At 32.7% G+C, this 16,106-nt stretch overlaps 3 protein-coding genes across 5 annotated transcripts in view; 1 reads left to right on the forward strand and 2 right to left on the reverse strand.

Moving 5' to 3' along the window:
• LOC103863213 overlaps positions 1-16,106 on the forward strand; it is a 743,758-nt gene that overhangs the window by 126,977 nt on the left and 600,675 nt on the right. The gene's annotated exons all lie outside the window — the stretch shown is intronic.
• On the reverse strand, positions 2,167-4,606 carry LOC103863144. Of its 2 annotated transcripts, none has more exons than XM_009140897.3 (6): positions 3,840-4,606; positions 3,631-3,694; positions 3,146-3,288; positions 3,010-3,052; positions 2,838-2,899; positions 2,167-2,411 (listed from the first exon to the last, which is right to left on the reverse strand). In XM_009140897.3, the coding sequence occupies exons 1-5, from the start codon at positions 3,981-3,983 to the stop codon at positions 2,883-2,885; spliced, it is 411 nt and encodes a 136-aa protein (XP_009139145.1). In that variant the 5' UTR covers positions 3,984-4,606; the 3' UTR covers positions 2,167-2,411; positions 2,838-2,882. The 2 variants fall into 2 exon arrangements, with proteins under 2 accessions (XP_009139145.1, XP_009139144.1); XM_009140896.3 differs by having other exon boundaries at positions 3,010-3,070; positions 3,840-4,585.
• LOC103863145 (eukaryotic translation initiation factor 6-2) lies at positions 13,594-15,610 on the reverse strand. 2 transcript variants are annotated; one of them, XM_033290666.1, is made up of 8 exons: positions 15,467-15,610; positions 15,338-15,382; positions 15,154-15,250; positions 14,996-15,081; positions 14,869-14,913; positions 14,491-14,621; positions 14,117-14,227; positions 13,594-14,024 (listed from the first exon to the last, which is right to left on the reverse strand). In XM_033290666.1, the coding sequence occupies exons 2-8, from the start codon at positions 15,345-15,347 to the stop codon at positions 13,767-13,769; spliced, it is 738 nt and encodes a 245-aa protein (XP_033146557.1). In that variant the 5' UTR covers positions 15,348-15,382; positions 15,467-15,610; the 3' UTR covers positions 13,594-13,766. The 2 variants fall into 2 exon arrangements, with proteins under 2 accessions (XP_033146557.1, XP_009139146.2); XM_009140898.3 differs by having other exon boundaries at positions 15,338-15,367; positions 15,468-15,606.

Raw genomic sequence — 16,106 nt, forward strand, 5'->3', positions numbered from 1 at the left:
ATCTAAAGTGAAAATAATTTGACATATAAAATAAATTGAAATCTGTATAAAAGAGGAAAATATAGCATTTTTGTCTGTGAAACAAATGTATTTACAAATATAGACGGAATAATATATATTATCAACTAAATGATATTATTTCCATTTTTTCTTACTTTGACATTTAGATTTGCTTACAAAAATTAAGAAATTTTTTTTTTGTATTTTTTCTAACCAAAATCATCATAAACTATCCACCTATATTCATAATTCAAACCGAAGAATATAAAAATTTATATGGAATAAAAATTAATAAATTTGCATTAATTTCATCTAATTTGCAATGAAAAAAATCTTTAAAACGTCATATACTAAAAAACAAAGTGAATGTTATAAAAAAGACATTCAAAAAAAATTCTGTTTTGTATAGAATTATCAAATTACAAGTTACTTATCTAACATATCAATTTGATTGTTTCACCATCCAAAACAGAAATACGCAACTAAAATAACTTACAATCCCTCGATTCAATTTGAAAAAACACATGCGCGGTTGCACGGATCATATTCTAGTTCATAGTTAAAACACTACATAGCAAATAAGATCTTCCGGACAAATTCGAATAGCCAAGTTTAAAACTTTAACAATACAAATAGAACAATAAAGGGATAGAGACACAAACTCAACAGAGTTTGATAATGCATCTAAAGACATACCTAAAAGGCCAAGCATTTCTCTAGAAAACGAGAACAATCTCACTTTAATCTCTTCAAACGACTTTTGATGAGCCAGCTTGTCATGCGGCTGTGAATACAAGTCCACAACCTCGAACTTCATCGAAATGAATCTTGCTCAAGAATGCAAGACGGTTAGGATAAAGATCTTCTCTGAAATTGTATCCCTTCTCGAAGAGATGAATTTTGATGGAAGTGTTCTTTCCTCAAGGGGAGGGGGGGGGGGGGGGGGGGGGGGGGGGGTAAATTGATATATCTTCACAATGGAAGAATGGAAGTGTTCTTTCCTCAAAGGAAGAATGGGGTAAAGTGACCCCTATGCAAAATTCAAAAAGAACAAAAAAATAGGACGCAACAACAATTAATACCCTTCTTATTCTTCTTCTTCTTCTTCTTCTTCTTCTTCTTCTTCTTCTTCTTCTTCTTCTTCTTCTTCTTCTTTTATGCATCACTTTCAACCTCATCTTCCTTTGTCTTTCCCATGAAGTTTCAAATAGCAAACTGTGTTCTGTTATGTTGATCAAGGGGTGGAACCCACAAGGTCTAACTATTTCCATTAAGATAAAGATTAATGGTGGCTTCCATTGCCTTGTGTACCATCCAATGGACTTACAGAGCAATCTAGAAAGAAGTTAGACCACATTGGCAAGTTCCAGGGCCAGCTCTGGGATAAAGCTGGTAAAACCTATGTTTTAGGCGCCAAATCACGTTATATATTTAAAGAGCAACACATTTCTAAAAGTTGATTGTGGTGTAGTAATAAAAGCTGTCATTAGTGCTTTAGAGAGTCATGGTTCGCGAGTTCACTAACCAAATCTTGAAAGATTGTGTGCCAATCAACAGTAAGAAAGTTTGCATTCATTAGCTACTTATCTCAAATTAAATCGTATTTTATTCTTTTGTTTTTCTTGTGTTTCTATATATAAAAGAACTTCATTAACAGTTTATTTGATCTATATGCAGCTTATGTTGCTGCCCCTGCCCTGACTTTCTAAACCATCCCCTCTTCTATTGAACGATATATGTTTTCATTGCATTCAGGGAAAACGTTCTTTTACTAGCCGAACTCGCTATAACTTAGATCATGGTTCTGAATGGTTACTCCTTGCACAACGGAGCAGATGGAGTGCTACATATCGAACTTTGATAAGACTTTGAGTAATATGAAATATATAGCTCCCACGATGAATAGGAGGGGGAACAAAACAATGATGTATAAGACCTTTCCAAGCATATTAAGAACAACTTTATCGGAGGTATTCAAGTCAATATCTCAACAATAAATTGGAATAAACAAAGAAAAAAGTTGAGAAATAAAGAGAGAGGGTATCTCTGGGGAGACACTTTGAAAACCTTTTCAAATATTTTTTTTTCCAAGTGTCCTTATACAAAAGCTGTGAGATACTGCAAATAATATCTGCACCGTCAAAGTTGCTCTAATGAGCTTACTCGTTTTGATACCAGTAACAAATGTGCTTCATTATTATGTAAAATATAAAGTACAAGTATTCATAAAGCATCATTTCACATAGACAAATATTAGACAAACTTTAAAATAATCAGAAAGAGGCTTGTCTTAATTAGCGTTGCGTTTACGTAAACAACAAATCAACATCCCAAGAACAAGTCATTCTTTGTTTATGCAATATATGCTACACTCTTTAATATAGTAAGGGGATTTATATGTCTCTTATTCCCTGCAAAATCGTTACAAAACTAGATCAGCGATATCTGTATAAACTTAACAAATGAAAGTAAATTTTACAAATTTTTTTATTTTTGTAATAATATACAGGCCAAAACAAATGTTTTTCAAAGCTCCATAAGAGCCACTTCCAATGGTGTGTTCTAATCAAAAGTTCTTGTATTTTAAGAACTTTTGATTAGAACCCCTCCTTGGAAGTGTTCTAATGCTCTATCGGACTGGACATTATCATTTGTGTGACCTAAAAGAAAATCTAAACGCTACACCAACAAAAGGTAATTTCAGGTAATTTGATAAGCTAATATGTGTATCCACTATATTTAGATTTTCATCTTTAGGTGAACAAATTACGAAAAAGCATGAGATCGTACGTAATACTTATGGACCTTCTATTTCATTTAATATAGTATATAAGTACCTTAGCAGTTGCTCAAAATCAGGATTGCGTGACATGCAGTGCATGTTAGTAATAAAGCGACCCTGCATGCACCAAATATAATATCTTTAACTAGTAAAGTTTGCAAAAGAATGTAAAACGAACCCTTGTCAATTAAATAAATCTGTAACTTTGGATAGAAAAACAATGATACCTTCCCACCAGTTTCCTCTTGATGCCCTTTTGGAATCGCCTTCCTGTGCATCTTTCTTGTACTGCATAAGTTAAAGATAAAGAAGAAAAGCAGAATAATTTTGAGATCAATTATACATATAGGGACTACGACTTACAGTATCTTTATTAGTATTTGTTGTAGAGGAATATTTCTCTTGGCCTCCATAGTAAATTGAAGAGCTCAAGTTGCATGGTGGTTCTGTTTCCTCATTATGGTAACTGTTTTTCTCTTTTATGTTGCTTCTTTTTCCTCGTTCATCTACATATTATTATCACAAACTTATATAAGTTGTCAATATGAGAAAAAAAAAACTAAATATAGACAATTAATAGAATTATTAAAATATCTAATAAACAATATATAAACTCTAACTCGTGATCTATGATTGTTTAAAACCCAGAGGATTCAAGGCCACAAAATATAAACTGATCGTTTAACTACGTGAAAAATAGATTTTCTTAACAGTTTGAACGTTTATAGTAACCAACTTGAAATAGAAACCACAACCTGGTTGTCAAAGTTTCTGAAGCTAAATGGAACATAGCCTACTTCTACTAAATCTTTAACAAAACAAAAAAAGATCCCATGAAAGATAGTTACTTGCAGATTGATACTTCACATGTCCACCTTGACTTGGAAAGTCCATTTGCCTCCCCAACATCCCCTTTTAGTTCACAAGAAAAAGGAATTGGAGAGTAGATCAGCTTAAGTTTGTATATGAATTTAGAGCCCGTAAACAAATGTAACATGCATATGTATTAGAATGATTCATGTATGCAATCAGATGTAAAAATATAGAAATTAAGTACCGCAGAGGGTCGTGGGAAGATGGTTGTGAACAGTCCAGTGGTTGCTGAAGAAGATGAAGAAGAGACTCTTGGACCAAATATATGATCAAAAGAAGTAGAAGATGACGATGACGATGAAGCTGCAACAACCTTCTTCTTGTCCATGCCAAAGTTGAGTAGGTGGATACGTATGTATTTAAGTTTTAAAGGATTAAATTATTGGAAGATGAATCACAAAAAGAGCCTAGGGATGCCAAAAAGAGAAAGGATTAGATTTGCAGAGAGAGGCGAAGAAAGAAGAGAACATGTGATGAGCAAAAGAGAACACGTGAAGATTTGCAGTTGTTTTGTGATACTCTTATTAACTCTCGCCTATGCATATATATAGTTGAAAATTTTGACTACATGTCTACATGTGATCGGGCTTATAGATCATTTGTCGCCTATTTTAAATCTGACATTTTCTTTTTATATATTGGTGTTAGATATGTCATGTGAGAATGAATAAATATGTTTTAAAAATATAGAATTAGGATGAATAAAAATATTTATAATTTTGGTGTTACATAGGTTAGAGAGATTCGATCAAAATACAGGGGTCTTGTCAAAGTATTATCTTGCAAGAACGGCTCAATATATAGTTTTGTTTTTCAGAATGTGTATTCAAATATATTTTTTTCCATTATTATACTATATTGATGAACTAATATAGTCGGTATGTATTAGATCATCTTTAGTGGTGAGAAATGAAAAAGTTTCTCATAAGAAAAAAGAAAATAATATCTGAATTATAAAGTATGTAAATAAGTATATGAGAGCAGCATTAACCGGGTATGTAGGAAAGTTTTTAGGAGGGGGGGACCACAAAAATGGGGAAACCTAGGAAGAAGGGAGCCAAATGTAGTTAAATAAAAAAGGGCTTATTTGCCAACTAGCCATATTTAGAAGAAAAATTAAGTGAGTGACATTGATTTTGACATAATATAGAAACTAACATTTACATCCTAATTCATCCGGTTATACCCTTCCTCTTTGCCATTATCCGGTAATAATGTGTTACTAGATTTTGACCCGCGCTTTCAAAGCGCGGGTTTATTTTTGTTTTTTTTTTCAATTGACAAATATTTAGTAAATGTCACATTTTCATATATTTGTGTTTTATTTTATAAAAGACTTAAAAATTTTATTTTTATTTATCGTATTTCATTTTAAATGACTATTTATGTTAAAAAAATTAAACTTTATTTTTTTAATGAATTAAGTTGGTATAACTCTGATAAATTAATTTTATTATGGGGTTAATATTTTAATTAAAAAATTATATACTTTTAATAAAGATTTATACTTTTCAATAAAAAATTTAATTATTTTTATGAATGCTTAAATTATATTAAGGAAAAAAAATAATAATTAAGAATAGTTGAAAAAAAAATTATTTGAACTTGGACTCAATGGCCCAAAGAAAAAAAAAAGTGAGAATTGAATCTGATTTTTTAATAGGCCCAAATGGCCCAAGAGAGATTTGATTTGGGCTGGATCCAAAAATAATGACCCAATATAGATTTGTTATTAATATTACTTAATTGCCCTTAATGAAACATGCAATGTTAATGAAGGAAACATGCCCCTAAGGTAATTATGACAATAGGATCCTGCTTTAATAGTATAGATGTGTGTCCACGTAGTCTTATTTCATTAGAAAGAAGGAATCATCCACGTTACACTTTTATTAGTCACATACACATACACCGAATGCTCTATTCCATATAACCGAAATAGTATAGATTATATAACATAATCTACAATCTGTAATACTAAACATATCCCAACCCCAAACCCTAGATACAAAACCTTATTCTAATCACACTTTAACCCCTAAATACTAAATCATAAACTCTAATCAATAAATCCTAAACCCAAATATAAATAATAAATCTAAATTTTAAACCAAAATCCAAATAAAATAGAAAAAACTAAATAACATAATACATATTGAAGAAATTATGAAATGTCTATAATTGCATTGAAGAAATTAATGTTAACCTCAAACATACCCCGTCACCTTCTAAATGCTAAACCCTAAACCCGAATTACTAAACCCTTACGTAAATATAAACCCTAAACTAAAACATAAACCCTAAACCCAAATAGAATGAAACAAAATAAATAACATAGTACATATTGGTGAAAATATGAAATGTCTATGATTTTATGGAAGAGGTTAATATTGATCCCAACCATACCTCCTCACCTTCTAAATAATAAACCCTAAACCCTATACTCTAATCACTAAACGTTAACCCAAATATCAAAATCTAAACCTTAACCAGTGTTTAACCCCAATTTTCCTTAAACTAAACTCAAATTTTAAAATGCCAGTAAAATACATTACCATTCTACATGAGTCATATAGAATAGAAATAGAGAAAATGTAGTTCCAATACTAAATCCTCAACTCTAATCAGTGAACCCTAAACTTTATCCCAACCCCACCCCATCCCCTAAAATACTACACCCTAAACACTAATCAGCGAACCTAAACCCAAATATAAACTATAAATCCAAATATAAACTCTAAACCCAAATAGAATGGAACAAATATGAACCCAAATATCAAAATCTAAACCTTAACCAGTGTTTAACCCCAATTTTCCATAAACTAAACTCAAATTTTAAAATGCCAGTAAAATACATTACCATTCTACATGAGTCTTATAGAATAGAAATAGAGAAAATGTAGTTCCAATACTAAATCCTCAACTCTAATCAGTGAACCCTAAACTTTATCCCAACCCCACCCCATCCCCTAAAATACTAAACCCTAAACTCTAATCAGCGAACCTAAACCCAAATATAAACCATAAATCCAAATATAAACCCTAAACCCAAATAGAATGGAACAAAATAAATAGAATAGTACATACTGGTGAAATTATGAAATATCTATGATTGCATGAAAGAAGTTAATAATGACTCCAACCATAACCCCTCACCTTCTAATTAGTAAACCCTAAACTATAATCACTAAACCCTAAACCCTAAACCCAAATATCAAAATATCAAAATGTATGCAATATTATGCAATATTAAATCATATTATATAATATTAAACTATACAATATAAATCATAGTACGGTTTTTACAGATTGAAAACATGTAATGATAGTTAGATATTAAGAAAATTACAAAATATATTTCTAAACAAAATAGAACACTCTTTATTAATCGTCAAATGTAATAGAACATAATAAAATAGTATAGTAACAAAAAGGTAGAAAACAACAAGACACATCTGGGAAGAAGAACTTGCCGTTGTTACTTCATGTTGCCGTGTCGCCTCTTCCGTCAAACAAGACACCATCGATTTCACAATCAGAGAAACCTCCCCTTCAGCCACCCACCGAGAATGCAAAGATGTTATACTCTTGCAAAAATCAACTCTGATAATCGTGTCCGTCTCATTGCTCTCTCCCAAATCTGAGAATCAAACGATTTAATTTCTCGAAAAAGAAGAAAGGTAAAAATTACGGAGATGATGACGGAGCAAATACGGTGGCGGCGATGAAACAAACGATGATGATGATGGTTGTGCTGGTTGTACATGTAGAGGTGATTGAAGCTATGTGACAGAGATTTATGTGTTCGTCGTATAAAAAAAACAGAAATTTGAGAGAGAGAGAGAGGAACACGAAGAAACAGGGAAGAAGAAGAAAAAATTATGTGTGGATGTGTAACTTTCTACTGGACACAAATTATTTTTAAAATATAATGATTATTAATTTTTTTTTTGCAGGTTTTACCGGTTACAACAGAGGGCAATACGGCAATATTATATAAAAGACACATGATACAGTAAAAAAATAGGGTTTTTAGTTATAGATTGAATTATAATTTTTTTGGTGGTTATACAGCCCAATTTCCCAATAAAAAACGTATGTTGTTGGAATTTTTTACTGTATGCGGACCCTACTGACACGTGGCAGTCCGCGATTGATTCTTTTTTAATTTTTTTTTTTTAAATCGGCCAAAAGAAAAAAAAAAGAAATTAGAAACCCATTTGGGTATTTGGGTTAGTCATGCTCTGACAACTGTAATTAAGTCTCTTCTTTCCCTGAAAAAGTACCTTCTTAAAGAAACGTTTTTTGTCTATTTCCTCTATGTGTGCACTCTATTTCTCTTCACTTTTCTTATTTAATTTATTTTTATTAACTGAGAATCAACACGAGAGCTTCCCGCTGCGGATACCCTTACTACACTCGGTACATATTTATGAAATTGAAATGATGGGTCATTCACTGTAACTTGTTTTGTAAGTGTATCTGTCTGAATGTTGCATTCTCTTTCTTTTTTTTAACAAAGGGTTGCATTCTCTTGGTACCCAACACAACTATACATCTTCAAACTTTTTGCTCCAGTGCCAAACATCTCTTATGTAGTTGTACATTCCAAAACTGATTTATTTCTTTGTGATGAGATCCACCATGACTTGCAATTACCTTAGAAAATCACTATTCTATATCCTTTTTACCAAGCGTTTGCATTGATAATATTAAGCCTTGAAACACACACTCAAGAGCAGAATTCGTTGTATGAATTGTTGCTTGCCCTGCTCCTTGAAACACTCCATCGTCATATCTTTTAATCAATCCAACTTTACCCTTACGGTCTTTGTACATAAATGTCTAGTCGTAGTTGAATTTTGTCCATCCATGTAGAGGTCTTGTCCTTTAACTATGGCTTCTTCTTATGTCTTGGGTTGGTGTTGCTACATGATTCTTAGCAACATACTTTTGTGCCGCTTTCCATTCTTCATTGTCCTGTCGTGCCAACTTTAAAGAGGTTTTCCAGTGTAATTGACATTTCTGAAACATAAGAGTGTTTCTCTATTTTTCCATATTCTCCATAGTATCCAAATACTCAAAGTCTGATATTCCAGATTTCTGGTGAACTAATATTTCTTCCAAAATCTTAGACGATGTCAGCAAAAGTCTATTTGCCCGAACAAATAGTTTACCTAGAAAAATGTCAGTGGGATAAATAGGCTGAAAACATATTATGGAGTTTAGTCTCTCGAATCCGGTGTTATCCGGTAGAAACTTTCTAGTTAAGCATTTTTAAAATTATTCAGATTTAGGTTTATATATGTTCGTATTGGTTTGCTATCTTTATTTTGTCTTCCGCTATTTTATTAGAGCGAGAGATTGAAAAAGAGAGAACAATTAACTTTTAAGAACTTTTGGATTTAGTCCACAACGGTGATAAATGGACGTAATAATTATGCTAAGAGTGAACCACTCACTATAAGTTATGTGTATTTTATTTCTTACTTTAATCGTATTATGAGGGTGCTACCGATCGATCATAACAACAAATCGTTTGATTGAAATTGGCTCAAACTTTCAGCATATTTATTATTTTAGGCATAGGTATTTTCCAGTTCTTAAAGTGTTTTTGTAAAGCTGGAGTAGTCTTGTATTTATTTTTCTTATATGGAGAATACTCTTCAAAAGGTTACGCTGTACATACGCTACTAGAAGTGGTAATCGCATCAATTGATGTAGGAATCCTCCAAAATTATTTCCGTGAGTGACATGTTGTCGTGCCCACACTAAAGTCAATGAATATTTTCAAGGCAGATAATATGCAAAATGCTTTCCAAAGTATTTGCAAAATAACTTTTCGTTCTAGAACATTGTAGTCTGTTGCAAAGGAACTACTGTATTAAATTCTTTGACATTAGAACAAAAAAAAAATCATCACTTTGGGCAGAAGCACAGGTGAGAAATGATCCTACGAGGGAGCCTTCGGTACAGACCAGTTCCTCCCTAGCAACACAAGGTCGATGGTGTTTCGTAGATGGTTCATGGAAAGATAAGGATTCTTTTTTAGGGCAAGGTTGGTATAGTACTTTACAGGGGTTTGATAGTCTGTTAGGGGCAAGGAATGTAAGGGCATGTCTTTCACCCCTCCATTCGGAGGTAGAGGCTTTGATTTGGGCAATGGAATGTATGAAGAATTTAAGACAGTTACAGGTAACGTTTGCGACGGATTGTTCTCAATTGGTGAAGATGGTTTCAGAACCAGAAGAATGGCCAGCATTCGAAAGCTATTTGGAAGATATCAAACTTCTCAAAAGAAGTTTCCTCAACTCAGACATCGTTCATGTTCCTCGGACGGCGAACCTTCGGGCGGATAGCTTAGCACGCAATGCTAGGAAACAATCGTCCTTTGTCGTTCACATGGATGCGGAGTTACCAACTTGGTTTACAGAGTCAACATGAGTCTGTAAATTCTTTGCTGTCAAAAAAAAAAAAAAAAAAAATCATTCAAAACAAAAAAAACTGTCCTGATCATACGAATTCTCAAAAAAAAATATATATGACTGTAAATATTTAAAATATTTCATAATTCATCTGTCATCTCTATATATGTATTGTTTATTTTGTTGTTGTCTCAATACTGAAACAGTTTTCGTAAGTGTTACATATCCACTACATTAAAGCAGTACTTTATCTCGTTCGAAGACAATACATGTCTTGTGTTTTCAGTATAACTTTTAGAATTGTATCAGCTGGAAATCATTGCTACTTAAAACACTGAAATATAAAAACAAATCAGTATCTTTGATGGAAATAAAATATTTTTTTACGCTTTTAGTTTACAACAACAAACACACACAAAAAGCAAAAAAAAGGACGTTTTCACATTAAAAATAAAATAAAAAATTAATAAAAGACATAAAACATACAAAACGTTTAGATGGAGGTTTGGAAAAAACTAGCGGGTCAGCATTTTATACCAAACTACTGGTAATTGATGCAATATAATGAAACTCAAAAGAAGACAGTAAATTTTTATTGTGCTGGAGAATATAAGTATATAAAGGACCAGAAGATCGATAAGGTCAAGATAGATTCGCTATAGTGATGTAAGATTCATCAATAACAGAGGGCTGACTCTCTTTGTTGTCTTTGCTACTTGCATTTTGTGGAATCAACACAATACGAAAACAAAATGATACCATATATAAGAGCAATTACTCAAAAATACCACATTTTAAAAATACTACAATCTGTAGATTTAGGACGACTTGGTAGAAGAAGAAGAAAAAGAAAAACAGTTGATATGGTGTGAGTTATTAACATTTACAGTAATCATAAAACTGCTAGCTAGGTACAAAAGAAAATATTCTTATATAATTTAACAAGATGAATTGTTCATGAAAAAGATACCATATCTGTATATTGACATAGAGAAGCATAGCCACATATAAGGTATATGGAGAAGATTTATATAAGCTAAACAAATATTCTCTCTTTTTTTTATAGTTCGAAAGTTGGACCAATATACCAATAATTAGGGGTGGCGTTCGGGTACCCGTTCGGGTTCGGATCGGATATTTTGAATTTTTGGGTATTTCGGTATAGAGGTATATAACCCGTTCGGGTATTTCTGTACTTCGGGTCGGGTTCGGGTATTTTTAGTTCGGGTTCGGTTATTTCGGATCGGGTTCGGATATTTGGATTTTGAAAAAAAAAATTAAAATTTTCATTTCTCAAGTTTCTTGTATTTAAAAATATAACTTTCAGTTAACTAATATTTTTATTTTTAATAGATTAAATGGTTAATAGATTTGGACATAACATTTTAAAACTAAAAAGACATTAATTTGGTTATTATTTTTTTAATTTTGGATGTAACTTTTAATTAATTTTTGAAATAAAAAATTTGACATGCATTTTAAGTGAGTAGTAAATCATTTTTCCGTAATTGTATATATATCATATCAACTTAAAGTATGTGTAGTATCAATATAAATATTTTATATAAAATGAGAGATGTAAACTAGAAATATAAGGTTAATTATACATATGTTCGGTTATCTTCGGATATCCATTCGGGTTCGGGTATCCAATCTCTCCTTATTCAATACCCGTTCGGGTATTTTGCAACTTCGGTTCGGATTTCGATTCGGGTTTTTCGGATCGGGTTCGGGTGTCACTTCGGATATCGGGTAAAGTGTCCATCCCTACCAATAATAATCACTTGTTACTGGTTGACATTACATTTGAGCAGTGTTTACTGTAAAATATCAGATCATTTACTTCCACGTTACGTAAGCATCGGATGCTGGGCTATTAACTAGAACTGTAGAGTGTTAATTTCGCAATAATCTAATCACTGGATATAACCAAAAAAATACATATATGAAACAGAACACGTTATATCACATTTAACAGAAGGCATCAGGACCGTCTAACAGCACGTGCAAGTGGAGCGGTCGAACAAGGTCCAAAATATAAAAATAAAAAGTTTAAGAATTTTCTTAAAATATATAGATAAATTATAGTAAAAAACAATTTTAAATTTTTAGATATAATACTAAATTTATAATTTATAATTAAAAAATCAGATAAAATTAATAAATTTGAAAATAACTTGATAAAATATACGATTAATAATTTTTTGAACAGGGTTTAAAATTAATTTGAGACGGCCCTGGAAGGCATCAATACTCTGAAATTTACACTGAGGTTAGTATCATTAGGATAAACACCAAACCATTTCGTGAATAATAAAACCCGAAGTGAGGTTAGTAGGGGCACAGAATGTCAAAATTATATGGCCAGAAGACATTATTTTTAAGTTTGTGTTTAATCAAGCAAATGGGACAGGAGTAAGAATTGAGTATAAGCATTCCATAATAAACTCCTTACATGTCAGTTAAAATCTTGAAGGGAGAAATCAGCTAGAGAAGGTCACGGTGATCATATCAATTGGCTAGATACAAAAGAATGCATACAACATGGCGAGAACAGAGAGCGTTGAAATGACCTTATTCAGTTTTCGCAAATGCATTATTAACATGTCCACTAATTATGCATCAACAAACATAGAAACCAGAGAATGCTGAGTTGAGACTACTGATGTTATGAAATTGATGTTACTGCTAATATAATCCAATGGCCGACCCAAAAATCGGTTAGGAATTTTTAAGACTCAAAGTGGACAATATAATACTCCCTATGTTCTGAAATGTAAGATGTTTAGAATAATTTTTATGTTCCAATATATAAGATGTTCTCATCTCACTTTAAGTTTATCAAAAAATGTGTAGCTAATCAAATTTAATAGTTCTATTTTGTAATTGGTTGAGTAGTTTTTAGTTTATAATTTTAATGATATTTTCTAGGTAAAAAATAATTTTCTTAATAAATGTGTACTACCCAAAACATCTTACATTTCAGAACACAGAGAGTTTTTCTGACTAATCTCAGTGCTGCAATACTGTTTTGAACATTTCCTCGGATACAAGTGTGATGGTGCGTATGATTTCAGAAGCTCACCCGTTCAGACGTAATCTCTCTCGGACATGGAATCGATTAAGGCAGGAGATGTGAATAGATACGTCCCTTCACGTAGATGCACAAATTTTAAAATGTTTATTGTATAATCTCAGGAAATTGTACACATGATGAGCCTTTCAAAGTCTGCACCTTTCTTATAGTTCCGCGGCACATGAATGAATCTCAGTTCTGAGACTGCGTCTTGGAGCTCAAGAGATTCATGAGACCATTAAAAAGCTCATAAGTTTTGATATTACACAGTAAAAGTAAAGTGATTTTTGGAACCTTGAGCAGACGGTGTGATTGGTTGGTAGTATTAACAAAATGGCTTGAATGTGATCATAGACAACAGTGCATCCAATGCGTTCTTGTAAGCTGACAACTCACTGGAATATGAACCAACCATGGACCCAGTTGAACTAGATCAATAAAAAAAAAAGATTCAACATAATAAAACACAAGGGAGAAGAAACAAAATTATTCTTGCAACAGTAAAATAAATATTCAGAGCCTACAAAAACCATAAAAGATATGAAACTTTAAGAGATTTGACACTTGAGAATGTTGTTGTTGTTGTGTCTCATCCAAAACAAAGCAAAAATTAAACATAGGTATCGATCAAAGACTTCCTCATCTCGTCGACAATAGAGCTAGGTTGGGCTTCCCTTAGCTTGAAGATGCTGTCTATAACAGAGAGCTCTGTTGCAGTTGTGTCTGAACCGCAGAAAGAAGTCCAATCATTAACGGTCATTCCCGCGCCTATAACTTCACTACCACGGTTCACAGTTCCTGCAACGAGTGGGACTTGAAGTAGTGTCGAGAGCTCGTCCAAGTCTTCCACCGAGGTGTGAGGATGAACCTATTCCATTGAATAAAGACAAATTTTTTAAGTGAAGAGACGAATGCTAGTTTCAATCAAAGGGATGATGATTGTTCTTTGTGTTCTCTTACAATGCCACCTCTGTTGGACAAGGCACAGTAGCTGCCTACAAGAATGTTGCCTGCAATCGTCTGACGGAATACTTCAACACCGAGAACATCCGCTATTATTTCCTCAGTTTCCTGTCAATGGACACAAAAACCAGACATCAAATCAAACGGTACAAGTACAGAAACTCCATTTACATGCCAAGATATAAAATCATCTGAAACACATGCAGTAATAGCAAGAGAGCATGTGGTCTTTTTGTGAAAAGTATATGTTGACAAAAAAAAAACTCATGGTGATTCCAAATGGATTTTGGATAAGACTATCCCTGCAAACTATTGTAAGCTTAATTGGTAAACAGCATATATGTTTTGCCACAGCATCAAAAGATATTCACCTTGTCAAGATCGGTGTGAGCAAGAGCAACATGGTCATTGCAGGCAATGCAATTTCCAAGAGCCGACAGACGCTCCTCGATTCTCTGGACCACAACTTGATCAGGTAGACTGTTCCTCAAGTGTTGAAGCTCTGTCAGAAAAAAGAAACCATTAGTAAAATCCAAGAGATTCACCAATACTACACAGACCACAGAACCATACTACTAAAAGCATATTCAGTTATAAGTCCCATAATAAACTGAACTTAAACAGGGGAAATGCTTCTAACAAGTTGCATATATGTCAACTGGGGGGTCATGTTTTATCAGGAATCTCAAGAGCAGTTCTTGAGAGTACTAAAAAACGATTTGGTGTAAAAAATGTCAACAAGATGTTACCTTGGTCAGTAGTTGTATGAGGCACAAGAAGCCCATTCTTGTTTCCTATATACACCGAGAAAGAAAAGAAAAAACCCCATCTTAAGTACGCAAGTGGACAATATCAAGAAGATTAGAAAAGGCTAACCAGCGCATAGACGGCCAATAATCCTAGTTCCTCCAATAGAGGTCTTAACGATAGGGATAACACCAGCTAACTCCGACTCAAAAGCACTGCAAAGACATCAAACATAAACACCAAACTGAAACTTTAAAGATGTGTCCAAAGCAAAAACAAAGGGATACCTGTAAAAGTTCTCAGAGCCTCCAATAGCAACTAAGCAATAAGCGTTAGTGAGCTTTGAAAAGACACCAACTTCACAGTTGTTCTCAAACTGAAGACCTGCCATCATATTAAACCCTGTTAAAGCCATTTCCCTCAAAGAGTAACACACAATTAGTATAAAGCAAGGCTCTGCAGAAAACTTACGAGTGGCCATGGAGTGGAGAAAGGTATGAACTTTGATAACGCACAACAAAAACAAGAAACCCTAATTCAATAACTAGGATTCTTACAACAGATCAGGAACAAATTAGGTTTACAGATCAAAGAAGCTTACTTGGGAGAAGGATGAATCGAGGAGGGAGAGAGAGAGCGGCGAAGAAGAGGCAACAAATGGAGTTAAAAGGTTTTGGAGGAAGAAGAAGAGAAGGAAAAGGGTTTTGCCCTTTTAAACACTGGCGGCTCTGGACACCGCTTTGGCCCTAATTTAAAGGAGCCTTCACTTATTAAATAGGTCAATAAAATTATTTAAGAGAAAAAAATAACAAAATTAATTATTTTATTTTTGGGTTTCAAGCCTTGGAGGAAAAGTAACTTGAAAGTCAGACTAATTATCTAATTGTGCAAACTATTTTTGATTTAGATCTTCTCCGACTCATTGTCATTTTTACCTATATAATAACATTTAGATATAAAATTACTTTAATCCACCTCTATTTTCTTTTCTATAATAATTTTTTTTTATATTATTTCTCTATTTATTACTTCATATTTAAATATTACTATTTTAGAAGAATATATTTGAATATATTTCACTTCTATTATAAAGATTTTTTATTTTAAAAGTGGAAATAGTAAAATACATTGGAGATGATCTTATAAATATAATACACGTTGAAACATGAGGTTAATTTTGGTGAACATATGATTTTCGGAAGAAAAATTAGTGTGATAAAAGATGGAGTTACTAACAATT

Source organism: Brassica rapa, chromosome A04 (genome assembly GCF_000309985.2).
Source record: "Brassica rapa cultivar Chiifu-401-42 chromosome A04, CAAS_Brap_v3.01, whole genome shotgun sequence".
Taxonomy (NCBI): Eukaryota; Viridiplantae; Streptophyta; class Magnoliopsida; order Brassicales; family Brassicaceae; genus Brassica; species Brassica rapa.